This window comes from Vidua macroura, chromosome 9 (genome assembly GCF_024509145.1).
Source record: "Vidua macroura isolate BioBank_ID:100142 chromosome 9, ASM2450914v1, whole genome shotgun sequence".
Classification (NCBI taxonomy): Eukaryota; Metazoa; Chordata; class Aves; order Passeriformes; family Viduidae; genus Vidua; species Vidua macroura.
This window is the reverse complement of record NC_071579.1, coordinates 11748703-11763643: the sequence shown is the minus strand read 5'-3', so window position 1 is coordinate 11763643 and position 14941 is coordinate 11748703. Positions and strand designations below refer to the sequence as shown.

The following is a 14941-nucleotide window of genomic DNA, read 5'->3' as shown; positions in this document are numbered from 1 at the left end:
TGCTTTTCCTCCTGTGTCCAACTGCCCTCCACCTGTTCCTGTGGGAACACCACTCTCCAGCTTGGCAGCAGAGCCCAGCCCAGCAGGGTTTGCCACCTGCTCTGTAGCCTTGGCATTAAACTGTACCCAGCTGCACAGTGTGGAGGCAAGGGCCCTTCAAGGAGTGCCTTCCCAAATCTCACACCACTGCAGCCATTTTTTAATCCCTGTGTAAGGAAAGGAAGACAACCATACTTCCTGGTGTATAAGACCAGAAACACCCTGTACTAATGCTAAAAAATCTCCTTCTGAACTAAGGACACTTAAATCTCATTTTGCAATATGTCAAAGACCTGAACTGGGGTGGTCATTTTCAGACACATGGGACAAGTGGGTCATTTTAGTTGCACTTGGACTCTCAATAATTTCATTTAGCAAGTTTAACTTGAAACAAAACTTACAAATTAAATCTCTCTACTAGCTTTAAATCTGGCAGCAAATGCTTCTAGTAGTTTTTTCACTTAATATTGTTCACTTACTCCTTATCTTCCTGTAAACATGCAGCTTTTATTGCTTGGTCTATCTGTAGGGTTCCAGACTGGATGATCAAAGATGTGCTCCTCCAGGAGCTGCCAAAGGCCCCACTGTACCAGATGAGGATTTTTTCAGCCTGATTTTGCGCTCGCAAGCAAAGAGAATGGATGAGCAGAGAGTCCACTTACCCTCAGCTATAAAGGGACCCAATTCCAGCTGAAGACCCCAGAGGCATGTACAGCACCATCCTATGGATCATTCTGGTTTGCTGGAAAAGCACACTTGCCTTTTTTAGGATGACTACATTTAGTAGCTTTGTCTCCTTTCTCCTGATTTTTCACAGAAATAGCAGCAGCATCACACTGGTGAGCAGTAGTTACAGAGCTGGCCCTGCTCTTGCATTTGGTATCTGCTTTTAGAGCAGTGTCTGAGGTACTGGTACTATGTCTCCCTCTTAATTGCCTCTAGTATATCAAAATTACCATGATTTTTTTTCTCTGTCAATTCTTTCATTGCTCGTTAGTTGATTCTACCACTGTCTCAATCTAGTGCAAGACTTAATTTTTTATGTTCTTTTTAAAGAAAAGTTGATTTTTCCTCCCTGATTTGTATTTTCTAAAAAAAAGTTCTGTTTTCTTTTATACTTTTTTTTAAAAAAATAATTTAAAAAAAGAGAAGAAATAGCTTTAGTATTTAGTCTCTTTGCAGAAACACAGTTTGGAAGAAAAAAATCATTTCTATAAAAAAAATTAAACCCTAGTTTTAATTCTGTTTAATAAAAAATAGTTTTTTCAAGCATTATGGTTTTTTGGTAATATTTAGCTAACTGTTTTCTACATTAATTCAGAACAGTTCTGCAATCAGCAGAAGTTTTCAAGCAGTACTTACTTTCAAGAAGCAGCTGCTCATGCTGCTCTACAGCTTGTGTGATAGGTGCCCATGCACCAGGGAGTCACAGGGGTGGTGGGCACTGGGCACCAACTCCCATGGGCCTGGGGCAGTACCTGCAGCACCCCAATTTCCAGTGCCACACACAGGAAATGCACAGGAGCTGCTTCCTGTGCCTGAGCTCAGCTGCTCTGGCTAAGGACGAGCCGGGCTGGGGAGTTCTGGGGAACAACCACTGCAATGTCCATCCCCAGGGCAGCTCCTGGTCCTGGCCCTGTTCAGCTCTGAACTGCCTAAAAACCACCTGCTACAACATCAGGTTCTCACTCTCTGCAGATCATTACAGGAGGAGATCCGTCAGCTGTCCTAAAACTGGGCTGACAAGAAGCAAACTGATTTTAAAGAACATAAACCCAAAGACAGACCTGAGACATTTGAGCTGGGAATTAGCATTATGGGAGTTACTCAAAACTTATTACACAAACCTGATTTCCAACAAGCAGCAACACTCCAGAAGCCTGGGGTTTTCTGGCCACTTAAAGGTGTATCATCTTACTTAACACCTTTATTTCAGATTCCAGACAGAATACCCTCTCCCAGATTTTACAACCCCACCTAACAGCTTACTGATGTTCTTCTCTCTTCTACACTTGAGAATGGGAGCAGAATTAGCAATTACATGACAAATAAAGAAAGATCAGAAAGAACTTACAGCAGAGCCTGGGTCTTCCTTAGTCTCTTTCCTGGGAGTCATGTAAAACACTCTTTTTCTTCTCGTCACAAGGTTCCGCGGCAGAACTTTTCTGTTCTAGGTTTTTATTAGGGTCACACTTTTCTCCAGTCTCTCCCTCCACTTTGCCTGTCTCCTGTTTTTGCTCAAGTGGAGCTTCTCCAGTAAGGTTTTCAGCTTTGAGAGTTTCAGGTCTATGAACTTCAGATTCAGTGTACAACCTGTTCTGCAAAAAATTAATAATAACCTATTAATTAAGCACTCAAAAGTGACAGCATCTATTGTTTCAAGTGCATCCCAGCTCAAGGGGTAGGGCTCACCCAAAGCATGACAGGTATTTTTTTTCCCTTGGGAAACAGAACATGTAAATAAGCCCAATATAGAGCATAAACCTGTTTTGAATTTTCTGTAGTTTACAGGGAAGTCGGCACTGCTTTTTTCCTCCATGTTTCTTCTGTGGGTTATCATGATTGACCAGGCCGACATACATACTGATCTCTCAAAACTGAAGTTGTCTTTACCATAAAGAGTTTTAATTCAGTAGTTTCTTGCCACAGTTAGCCACTGCAAGATATTTTTCCAGAAGAAACACATCCAAGACACCTCTATCAAACTGTTCCAGAGGAGAACATGTAGTTCCTTAGCTCCTCTCTCCCTCAGATCTGGGTTTAAGCGTGTTGTTTAGATGTGTTCTAGCAAGTGCCATTGCAATCTGCTCAGTTTAATGCCAGCTCCCAGAGCACCAGGAGACAGATCAGGCTCTGGTACCTGTGTGTCCAGCTCGTCGCTGGCGTGTGCCGTGTCCGGGCTCCTGCTGCTGTTGCACACTCTCAGCCTGAGGAGAGGCCTCGTGGCGGCGTCCCCTCTGTCCTGGTGGCCTCTGTGGACATACGGCTGCTGCTGCACATAGTACTCGTCTCCTGTCCTCCCATCGTACTGCCCAAAGGCTATTTGCTCCTGCTCACTAGCAGGCAGAGGAAGACTTTTCTTCTGAGAAGACCTTAAGTGTCTTAATGCAGACAGTGATGATCCTGCACCATAGCAAAAAGTCTGGGGGAGAGGAAAAAACCCCAAACTGAGCAAAACACCAAACAGCTGCAGCCTATGGTTTTCACACAGATTTCCTGTCATATATCTGAAAGACCCTGAAGGAAAAGCTCAGGTGAAGAGAACGGCTCCAGCTCAAGCTTTCTGCAGTCTGACCGCACTGCAGGAACTGCCAGGCTGGATGCAGTTCATTGTTAGTGCTACATTAAAGATGTTTAAGGCTCTAACTCGATGCCTTTGTGTTAAATGCCAGCTACACACATCACAATGTAATGGCTCAAAGAAGAAATGGGAACTAAGGTGCAATAAACTGTCAGAGAATCTAAGATTTAAGCAGTTTAATGCTACTATATACCACTTGGGGAGTGGGAGAGGAATAAAGTTTGAATACAAAACTTGGCTCTTTTAATTCCTAGACCAACTGTAGTATGAAACCTTTGTCAAGAAAAAATTCCCGTGCAGAAGTAATTTCTTTGTGCTAAGAAATCTGTTCAGCTGTACAAACAGGAAATACATAATATAATAGATAATACTTAAATATAAACACATTTAATATTAAAAAAATAAAACTGAGCTTCTAAACGTAAGATGAATGTATACAAACCAGGACACCCAGAGCCATCGTAATGAGCACTGGAACCTGCAGAATTAACGGTATCTCCTTCATAAGTGCCTTGATGAATTCACCAATACCTTGTCCTATGTCCTTCAAAGGCTCAGTTACAAAGTTGGTGAAAGTTACTGCCAAGGCCTAGAAAATAAACAGAAAACCAGTGTTGTCACACAAAGAACAACCTAGGCCTTGGCAGTCCCTTTGGGCTTGGCATACCTTTGATGGTGGAACCATATAAACAGGATTCACAAGCAGAGTTTCATAATACTTCTTACAGGGATCATCCTGAAACGTCCATGTACTTCTAAGCCATTCTGAAGTCGAAGCAGACACATATTATTACTACTTCTTAAAAAGATACTTTGTGACACAGCAGCAATACAGAAAGGAACATTTAAGTTAAAGATGGAAGAGAACTCTTCTAGATACAGTTCAAAACTCAGATTTATTTTTACACATCTGAGATTGGCTTGGCAGTATGGTTCATCCAGTCAAGGGGATGCAGGAAGGGGAGGGAAGGCTGGAAAGAAAGAGAAGAACCTGAAGTTTTCCAATGTATAATCAAGAAAGCTCTTTAGATGAGATCAGTCCCCAGAAGCCTCGGGGAAAAAGTCTCATCTGTGGAAACTATGAACTTGCACACTGTGTTCACAGCTACTGACACAGCATCATTCTGTGTTACTGCTCATCTGCAAGGAGATTGAAATTGTCTACTTTGCTTGCTGGATTCAAGGGTCTCTTTTAGTTACAAGTAGGAAGTCTTAATTCTTAAGGGAACTTTTACATTATAAACAAGTGATCCATGACATCAGTGTTTCTGTAGTCTGGTTTAACTGCAGTCAGAATGTAAATCATTGATGTGTAAGCAAAAACAACAGAGTCAAGAAATTACACAGAGAAGGCCATAACAAGCACTCTTTAAAGAGATGCCACCCTTCATCTACCTGCTATAGCACTGAATAGAAATAACAACTAATAAAAAAAAATTAGCTTTCTGTGTAAAATAGTAACACCTGAACAAACAATTACAGAACCAATTCCTGAAATCCATTGTACTCACAGGCCTGATACATGAAAAAAAATCCTTGTCCTGAACTCTGGCTGCCTGTCTTTGGTAAATGGCACTGAATGGTACTGGGGATGGTGGCTGGAGAAACACAGATAAGTTACAAGAAAAAGAAGTAACACCACGACATACCCCAAGTACAGTGCTGTGATCAGCTCTCCTCTCAAGGCCTAGAAAACAAAGTCTTATGGGATGGAAAAAGGGTAAAACCATGTAATTGTGTATTGAAGAGAATTCCCTGTACTACCCATGAAGAAATCCAAGTATCCTGAGATTGCTATTTTGTGATCTTAACTACTACAGCAAAGTACCAAGACAAGAACTTACCCATGAGACTTCCATACCACTCCAGCTTCTCCGCACAGACCTTGTCGAACTGCCCCATCTTGGCCACCTCTGCCTGGTGCTGAGCAAAGGCCAGCTGCAGGGACAGCAGGGAGGGAAACACACACTGAGCTGGCTGCAGCCAGGAGTGCTGCTCCTCAGCTCTCTGTGCTTGCTCTCAGCAGCCTTGGGATACTTCCCCACATACATGACAATTTCCCCATTGTCCCCTTGTAATGACAATTCCCCATGTAATATGTATTTAGAAAAGTTTACTACCTAAACAATTTAATGGAGTTCTAAGAACTTCCTAGAAATGGACAAAACCCCTGAGATAATGGCTACCTCCAAGATATTCTCCAAAAGGAGTCTGAATTGTCAAAGGACCAGACTCCAATATTCAAAGACACAAGTCCAAGGCAAAAATAACTATAAACTGATGACATCTTTCCTTACAATGTTTCTGGAACAGAGACACTCATTAGCTGTCATGCTATTACTAGCTGTCATGCAATTACTAGTTGAAGCATCCTCTTTTATTTTCAAATAATTCCCATATGAAATACCTGTATTTATTATAGTTTTGCCTTACTGCTTGCAACTGATAATAAAAAAAATCAAATCATCTGTTGCAAAACTGACATTCTTTACTGCCTCAATCCAAGCCTTCTGCATGGCATTCCAACCCCATGCCAGAGCCATCCCACTCTCCTGCACTCTGCTATCCCTAGGTCTGACAAGCTGCAGTTCAATCCTGATTGACAAGATGTGAGGGCAGATTTTGTGGCTGGGCTTTGATCTGGTATCTTAAATTCCTCCCCAGTAAAACTGATCTGATTGTGCCATCAGCCATTTAATCACCATTAATGAGGCATTTATCTGGTCCATCACATCAAACACAGTTTCTACCAGGGAATCTTAAGAAAAAAACTCCTGAATACATTTCTGTATACCTTTTCTACCAAGCTGCTTTAGTCAGAGGTTACATTTGCCTTGCCCACATAGTGAAATCAGAGTTCTAGTGCCCTCTGAATTTTGTGCACCTCTACAGCAGAATACAGTTGTCAGGGTTTCTCTTGTTCTTTATGCCTAACACACCCATTAACATGCAAAAGAAGATGTTTATCCCTTTTTTATTTTGCAGTTAATTAAAAGTTGTATGTAAACTAACCAAAGGAACTAAAACAACCTTAACTCCCTCATAACTGTGAAGTTCTAAGCCAAAAAGCCATTAAGAGTCCAGAACTTACCGTATACAAGTAAAACCAATTCCATACAAAACTGACGAGAAAGGTTAGAAATAAAACATGTTTTAGCTGAACGAAGCGAGAAACACATGTCCGCAGTTCTGTAGCCATTACAATTACAATGCACACTAAGCACAAGAGCAGCTGAAAAAGAAAAGAGAAAAAATTATGACCCATATTTGGACCTTTCCAAGCTTACTGACAGTACACAAGAAGAAACTTCCAACTTTTGTTTTTACTAATTTTATTTACAAAGAATAGGTGAGTTTTTCCTTGCTTCCACAGCCCATCTGAGCACAAGGCAGAACAGTTTTGTGGCAGTACTAATATTCATCCCTGTCACAGCCTTACACTGCAGTTCCTCATTTGTTTCTTGTGATATTTAGTTATTTCTTCCTTAGGATGTTTGTTACATTAGCCACCACACTTCTAAATTATCAAATTGGTGTCAGGCACTGCCCGAGCAGTTTGTGCCTGCTCTGAACCACAGAACAACTGCTGCCAACTCCTGCACTTCGGTAAAGAGACAAAGTTACAGTTTGGGTACCAGCAGCAAGACTTCAAAGAAGTACTCCACAGTGTCTTTCCACCTAAGGACCCCTATCAGAGGGTACTGACAGCCTGCTTTTGTCATCTGGCTTCCAGGGACCCCTCAGATCTAGACAGGCTACTTGCAAGATTATGTCAGCATAAAACATTGGCATATTCTGAATTGTAAAGATTTCTTCAGAAACCTTCAGCTTATTAGAGATCCTCAGCTTAGCACTTTATAATTCCCATACAACCCTCCAACCCTACACAATTTTTTCCACAAAATTTGCAAAGTCCTCTGACCTACAGGAGTTTAAATATATACTTGTTTCAGTATATATTCCAACTCTTGGAGAAGCCAACAGCTTCAACAACTAGATGAACCAAGAGACAAACCTGGAAGATCTATAATGCATGAGGTGTCAGTTCTACTGGTAAGAAAGTGGTAGAGCATAATGAGTCTGGCAGCACAGATATAAAAGACAAGGAAAAAAAAAAAAAAACACACCAGAAAAAAGCCCCAAACCAAAGCTACAATAGAGAACAGATGACCACAGGAATAAAAAACCTGAATTCCTTCTTAAAGCAAATACATCTTTCAGCAACCAAAAAAAAAAAAAATTACTCACTAGAAGAATGATGGAAAGAATTGTTTTATCTGTGGAGTTAAGATGGCAATATTAATTCACTAGCACAGAGAAACTGAGTAAAAAAGCAATTAAAACCAATAATCAACCTTTAGTCTCTTACCCAAGCCAAATTATATAGATCAATTCCAAAGGTGTCTTCAAATCTCCACCGCCAAGCTTGATCATCATGGTGCTTAAAGTTGATCAAAATATCACTCAGTGCCTCATCCAGGGCACCTGGCTGCCAGGCTTCCTCACTGACAAACCTGAGGATCTCCAGATACGTCTGTCTTGTAAGAATGATCTCAGCATCGTAATGCACATGGCCCACATCTTCCCCAGGCTGAATTCAAAGCAAAGCAAAACAATGGTTAAAAGCTGCTTATTTGGAAATAGAAATGCATCCATAGGCCAAAACTGATCATATTCATTCTGTACCAGCACCCTTCTGAAGCAGACTGCAGGATGAAAACATGGGACAGGGGGCACACTATGATTCTAGAACCTTTTTGTTCATCTAAACTACATTAAACACAATTCAATTGGTTTGTAATACTTCAATTCTACAGGAAAAAAAACTAAAAAAATAAAGTAAACTATCTTGCCTGTTACTAAGATTTCAGGACCAGTGGTCATTAACAAGTAATAATTACAGATACACTGTGTGCCTCAGACACAGCTGGATAATACAAGATAGGATCTATTAAAAACTAATATAAGAAGTTTTACATTGCTAAAAGTAATGTTCCTTATTTAACAGTAATTTTGCTTATTACTAAAGATCAATTCTTCTACCTCTGAATAAACAAAATCTCCAAAGACAATATAATAAAGTGCCCAGCTAACAACTGAAGTATCATGCAGCCACTCACTCCCTCCAATATCCCTCCTGGTGGGGAGGAGAATGAGAAAAAAGGTAAACCTCATGAGCTGAGACAAGAACAGCAAACAAAATAAAATGTGATGGTAATATTACTAGTCATGAAAAGAGAGAAAGAAGGAAATAAAACCCAGATGAACAAGTGGTGCACAATGCAACTGCTCCCCAAGCTGACCAAGCCCATCCTCCAGCAGCTATCAGCCCCTCCCAGCCAACTCCCCCAGGTCATGCTGAGCACAGCAGCCATGGTTTGCAGTGTCCCTGTGGCCAGCTCAGCTCAGCTGTCCTGGCCACCTCCTTCACAGCCCCTCCTGCACCTCCTCGCTGGCACGAGGCACCGAGAAGCCCTTGACTTAGAGAAAGCACCAGTGAGCAACCACTGAAACACAGAGTGTTATCAACAGTGCACTCACACTGAATCCAAAACACTGCACTGCACCAGCTACCAGGACGAAAATTCACTCTACCCCAGCTGAAACCACTGCATGAAGAAAGTAATAAGGTGGTTCTTGTATGGAAACTCTAATAAGCTACTATTGCTTGATGGTTAGAATCACAGAATGGTTTGGATTAGAAGGGACCTTAAAGATAATCTAGTTCCACCCCTCATGGTCAGGGACACCTCCCACTAGACCACATTGCTCAAAGCCACATCCAGCCTGGCCTTGAATGCTTCCAGGGATGGGGCATCCACAACTTCTCTAGACAACTTCTTTCAGTGTCTCACAACCCTCAGAGCAAAGAATTTCTTCCCAGTATCTAATCTAAACCTCCTCTCTTTCAGTTTAAAGCCATTCCCCCTTGTCCTAGCACTGCACACCTCTGTAAAAGGTCCCTCTTATAGCCCCCCTTTAGATACTCAAAGGGTCTCTAAGGTCTCTCCAGAGCCTTCTCTTCTCCAGGCTGAACAGCCCCAGCTCTCTCAGCCCATTTTTGCAGGAGAGATGCTCCAGCCCTCTGACCATCCCTGTGGCCTCCTCTGGACTTGCTTCAACAGGTCCATGTTCTTCCCTACACTGTGGACCCCTGGACACAGCACTGCAGGCTGGGTCTCACCAGAGCAGAGGGGCAGAGTCCCCTCTCTGCTTTGGATGCAGCCCAGGGTGCAGTTGGCTTTCTGGGCTGCAAGCTCACATTGTCAGGGTCACCGGCACTCCCAAGTCTTTCTCCCGAGGGACAGTCCCAGTCCATTCTGCACTCAAGCCTATTCTTCTTCCTAGCATTGCCCCAGCACATATACAGGACCTTGCACCCTCTCTCACCGAACTTCATGAGTTTTGCATGGACCCACCTCTCAAGCCTGTCAGGGTCCCACTGGACAGCATCCCTTCCTTAGGGGTTTAATTCTATCTGGGCTTTAGCTTTCCTAACCCGATGCCTGCCCCTGCTTGGACAATCTCTCTGTACTCCTCCCAGGTCACCTGTCCTCACTTCCACCCTCTGCAGGTTAACATGGTAGACCTACAGTACAGGTCTTTTAAGTCTACAACAAACAACCCAAATCTGGCTCCTTCCGGTTTCCAACCATTAATGTGACCAGAACAAGGTGTTCCTATAGCTGCATTCCAGCAACAGATGTTTAGATACGCTGAATTCCTTTGGATGCTTTACAGATCAAACGACAACTGTGTCTCCTCAGCAGTACAGGATGCACATATTTCTATAATCTTTGCCATTCAGTTCCCTTCATTTCATTTAAAGTACACAGCATAATTACTCAATGCTTAGTAACTGTGAAAACTACATAAAACAGTAATATGAATTCATTTTAATTAAGTATTTTTTAAAGTAACTGTTCAAATACTTACAAGGCCAAGTTTTCCAGCTTCATTTAAAATCTTATTCAAGAATCGCTTAAAAATATAAAAGCTACGGCTCTCCTGTGATTTGGCATTCCTCTTCTCACACTCTGCAATCTGCAATTGTGCAAAAGACACTTTTATTCACTTTGCTCAAACCAGCTTCTTCATAGGAGAGAAAAAAACCCAAACACTCCAGCACATTTAACTCAGGATTAACAGGGGCACATTTCTTTAGTTTAGCAATGATTCCATGGTTAGTATGCCAGATAAAAAATCTATGTGGTTACCGACCATACAACTTTCCATGGAACTAGCCAGTACTGGAAATTTCACATCTGCCAGTATTATTCAAATCCTGACTTCAGTAAGGCTAGAAACAAATGTAAACATCTGGATCTCCTTACATTTAAAGTTTGCATCAGGAAAAAAAGAGGGAACAAGTAAAACAACATTAAAATGACACATATCCCATTGGGGATCCAAATGGCTGAGGGCAGTAAGGGCCCCAGTAGCCACACAAGCATCCCCACATCCTGGGAGGGGGTCTGACAGCAGCGCGTGAGAGCTGCAGCTCTGCACATTGCCCTTGTCTCTGTGCCCACAACCCACCCCTTAAAATCAAACAGGACTGACCAGCTTGAGAACAGCATGGTGTAATCAGTATCACACCTTTAAACTGTTGACACTAGACAGAAGCACCTAGCTCCTATCGATTTTGCTACACTATAAAACATATCAGGAAACAGACCTTTGTAGGCAGAAAACAACTTGAAAATGAATTCAAACCACTTCCAGTCTCTCCTCTGCCTAGAGGTATTCTTTATTCTTCCATAAAGAATAAATTATGCCAGCAATGCAGATGTTTGGTACTATCCAGAAGAGCATCATCAGAAAGCACAAACTATAAAACACTGGAAAATACTCTGAAGAACAAACCTTGTGTTGCAAGGAGTCTATTGCCCTGGAACAACGTGAGATTTCAGTACTGACTGTATCCACAGCCTCTTCCTCAGAGTCATGATAGTTTGGCTAAAATTACAGAAGAAAACCATATTTTTAGATTCCAAGAATTTGACCAACATGCCCTGTTACACTTCTACAGTCACATCACTTTAGAAGGAGCAAAGGAGCTAAAAACTGAGTACAGATCTTTGCTTCTGATACTCTCCCAATGACACTGCAGTTACCTCTCTGCTGTTATTTTAGCCTCCAGATGGACAATTGCTTTGAGTTTATCTAAATGTACGCTGCCTTCAAAAGGTGAGGTCTTGCCTCTCCTCCCCCACTTGCCCTTTCCCCTCCTTCGAGTGCTGGTGATCCGCAGAGTGCATCAGATTAGATAGTGGCACTGGCTAAAAACTGACTCAGCAGGCAAAGGGGCAGTTTTCAGCCAGGTGAATTCCCAGTCCAGCTGGCCACGCCACCAGCCAGACTGCAAGTAAGCACAAACCCCATTTTGGGCTGCCTGCCTTTATCCACTCCAGAGCACTCTGTTTTCTGTTCATTACTCAGAGCCAGTCGGAGCAGCGCCACTTCTACACAACCATGTGGGCACACTGAGGGAAGTCTCCAAGAGGAAGCACAACAGCATGTGAATCAGTGAACTCATGCTGAAACAAAGGTTTTGAGGGCTCGAGTGACCCACACAGCCTGCCCACCTAAAAACTCTCTGCAGAGCAGAAAAGAAATCCTGAGAAGATGGACTAACACAAAGTAGTAATTTTTTTCATTTAAGATGTAGTTCTACTTTTGCAGGAGACAACAATAAAACTACTACTTTTTATAGAAGTTGAAGCAGTTGGGCTCCAGGCTTAAAGATCCAAAGCTTGCTGCTGGATCTTAAGGATGCTAATGACTATCAGGTGGACTTGGAGAAGTTGGAGGTTGATGAGGAAAGCTGTGAAGAGCAATAACGCACTCTGTGTAATCTTTTAACCTTCAGATAATTAAGCTCTGTAGTGTTTAAACAGTATTACTTAAGACTGTAAAACCAATCTTGAAAGCTGAGTAACGGCAAAAATCAAGGGTGCCCTTACAACCACCTCCAGTTTACAGTGCCATGTGTGCACACATGCACAAGATAACCAACACGCATCTCATGGTATTTAGAGCCCGCACCTCACACAAGACAGAGACAATTCATCGGGTTAGAACTGATTTTTTTCCTCGTTCATCTTCTCTTCAGTGTTAATGATTCATTAAAAGCACTCAATCCCTATTCTGACCTTTCTTCTGAAAACTGAGGCCCAGCATTACAAAACACCATTGATATTCACAATAGTCTCACACAAGAAATGGAAAACTGGTTCCTATTGCTGTATAAAATACAGCAATAAAAATAAAATACAATAATTAACTTTAACTCCTCCAACTTTTATCAGTTAGGAACCTGATTTTCAAGATATTTAACACTATACTTGAGAAATTAGCAAGAGTTCCTTAACCCAGTACTTCTCAGAGCAGTAACCTGTGGTGCCACAACCTGCATAAATCAAGCACCACCTGTGAAAATACAAAAAGCCTGCTTGATATGACTTGATCTGAGTGCAACAGAAGCTCAGCAGGGAAAGGTCCTGAGCTAATTACACTATTTTTCCCTTGCAATTTTAACCATGGACACAAAGACTTTTCTGTGTATGGATTCAGATACAACATAATAAGCCCTTAAAAACACCATACTGTTATCATTATTTACTGGCACTGTTTAAAAGCAATCTTCCAACAGCACTTAGCTTTTTGGGAGAGACATACACTCTTTCTTTCTCTACCTTATAAGGTCTTCTCATTGTTCCTGATGCTGCATCATAATTGAGCATATCTGTGGGGTCAATCCATTCATCTTCTTGAACTTTGCAGCTCCCTATCAGCACAACTGCATACAACACCATAGGAAACAGCATCCTGTATCACTGAATAGAACAAGAAATTCAGGTATTTAGGTCAGGGTGTAACATGCTGTATGAAAAAAATGAAACAATCTTACATGAAAAAAAAACTAAAAGTGGAGCTTTTCAAAAAACTCAGTTCTCCATTAAGCAGGTTTAAACTCACTTCCATATTTTTTTCCCAAGGAAAATGCTGACAATAATATGCACAATTAAACTATATTATATGAGTGGATCAATACCTCAGACTTTGTTATCAGCAGGTGTAGCACAGAGTTCAGTATTGCTAAATATGATAAAACGGTGCAGAACTTCACCACAAGGGCATTGTGTTAACAGTAAAGCAAGTTTTGCTGTCACATTAAGAGGAAGATTTGGCAGAAAAACTCCCCTTGCATTTCAGCCGTTCCTCAGATACCAGAGGAGCTGGGAGTGGCTGTGCTTTGATTCCGAGGGATGGCCAATTCAGCACTAAAAAGGGAAGCACAGAGCCAGTGCAGCACTGTGGGTCCAGTCCCATTCAGTAGGAACCACCACAATCACAGATTCACAAACAGCGTGACAGACACACTGTAAGTCTGGTCATGTCCAACAAACTCCCCTGGCCAGACCACAGTCTGGAAACGCTCAACAACCCTCAGGTTAAAACACTGTAATCTGCTGAGCAACAGAAACGCTCGACTGTCAGTGATAAACACACCGTCTGCAGGAGCACATGAACACAAAAATATGAGCAAGAAACCGACAAAAAATACGTTACGGAGGGAGACGATTAAAAGCACAGTCGCAAACAGTAGCTGGCCCCCTGAATTCCCTGAGGGAGCGCTCGGTGCTCGAGCCTTACCCAACACGCGTTCCCGTGGGGGAGGCAAGAGGCACAGCCCGCCGACAGACCCAGGATACAAAGGTGGAGTCTCCTCTGACCTCCGCCCCTCTTAACCTATATTTATATTGTTTTCTTGAAGGAGGGTAAAAGGTAGCGTTTCAGTTTATGACACTTCATATCCAGGCGCAGTTTGAATGACTTTAGTCATACATGTAAAGCATGTACATGTCTTATTTCATTAGCACACGATGAGGTGTGGAAAGTGATATGTATTTTCGAGTTAACGGAGCAACGTCCAGGTTTTGGTCACCTTTCGGGTCACTCCTTTGGCTTAGTTCCCCTCGGCCGCATTGTTTTAAAAAGAGCATGGCCACACCTCCTGTCGTTCCACTATCCTTCGTTCCCTCTCTGAGAGAGATACACCGCGCTCCCTCAGAGATCCTGCTCCTAAGGGTGCAGGCAGCTCGCTCCCGGAGAACTACTGCCAATGCTAACATTCCTCCTTGATGAACTTTGGTTTTCACTATTTTTTCACGAAGGGGCCAGCACGACCGTCACGCAGAACTCACCTTGGCCAGCCTTACAGGGACATCCCTGCCGCGCCTGGCGCCACGGCCTGGTCTCCTCGGCGCGGCTCCGCCAGGCCCCGGGCCCCGCTCCGGCCCGGCGCAGGCCGGCACCGCCGCCCGAGAGCTGCAGGAGCCGACAGGGCCACAGAGAAGCGGCTCCGCACGCTTCTCCCTCGCCTTCGCCTCCTTCACGTCGCACCCGACACACGCAGCCCTCAACCCCTTCCCGCTCCTCCTCGCCCCGACACCGCGCAGGCCCGGCCAGGGGCGCCCGCCCCGCCCGCAGCCCCGCTCGCCGCCCGCGGTACCTGAGAGGCCGCGGGACTGCCGGCGTTCACCCGGTGTGTTTACCCGCTGCGGGGCCGCCCCGCCAGCCGCTCCTCCCGCCGCC

At 43.2% G+C, this 14941-nt stretch overlaps 2 protein-coding genes across 4 annotated transcripts in view; one reads left to right on the top strand and one right to left on the bottom strand.

Moving 5' to 3' along the window:
* GPSM2 (G protein signaling modulator 2) overlaps nucleotides 1–1308 on the top strand; it is a 26952-nt gene extending 25644 nt beyond the window's left edge. For both annotated transcript variants that reach the window (XM_053985178.1, XM_053985179.1), the window contains exon 15: nucleotides 569–1308. In XM_053985178.1, coding sequence (XP_053841153.1) covers nucleotides 569–733 — 165 coding nt within the window. In that variant the 3' untranslated portion in view covers nucleotides 734–1308. The remainder of the gene's footprint in view (nucleotides 1–568) is intronic.
* Nucleotides 1–14941, bottom strand: part of CLCC1 (chloride channel CLIC like 1) — a 16457-nt gene extending 1516 nt beyond the window's left edge. Inside the window, exons 1-11 of one of the 2 annotated variants that reach the window (XM_053985182.1) lie at nucleotides 14859–14941; nucleotides 13039–13179; nucleotides 11207–11299; nucleotides 10277–10384; nucleotides 7710–7931; nucleotides 6432–6572; nucleotides 5185–5278; nucleotides 4008–4105; nucleotides 3783–3929; nucleotides 2900–3181; nucleotides 2114–2357 (exon numbers count right to left, since the gene is read on the bottom strand). In XM_053985182.1, coding sequence (XP_053841157.1) covers nucleotides 2133–2357; nucleotides 2900–3181; nucleotides 3783–3929; nucleotides 4008–4105; nucleotides 5185–5278; nucleotides 6432–6572; nucleotides 7710–7931; nucleotides 10277–10384; nucleotides 11207–11299; nucleotides 13039–13170 — 1542 coding nt within the window. In that variant the 5' untranslated portion in view covers nucleotides 13171–13179; nucleotides 14859–14941 and the 3' untranslated portion in view covers nucleotides 2114–2132. Of the gene's footprint in view, nucleotides 1–2113; nucleotides 2358–2899; nucleotides 3182–3782; nucleotides 3930–4007; nucleotides 4106–5184; nucleotides 5279–6431; nucleotides 6573–7709; nucleotides 7932–10276; nucleotides 10385–11206; nucleotides 11300–13038; nucleotides 13180–14550; nucleotides 14702–14858 lie in introns of those variants that run through there. The other variant, XM_053985181.1, reaches the window with a different exon arrangement.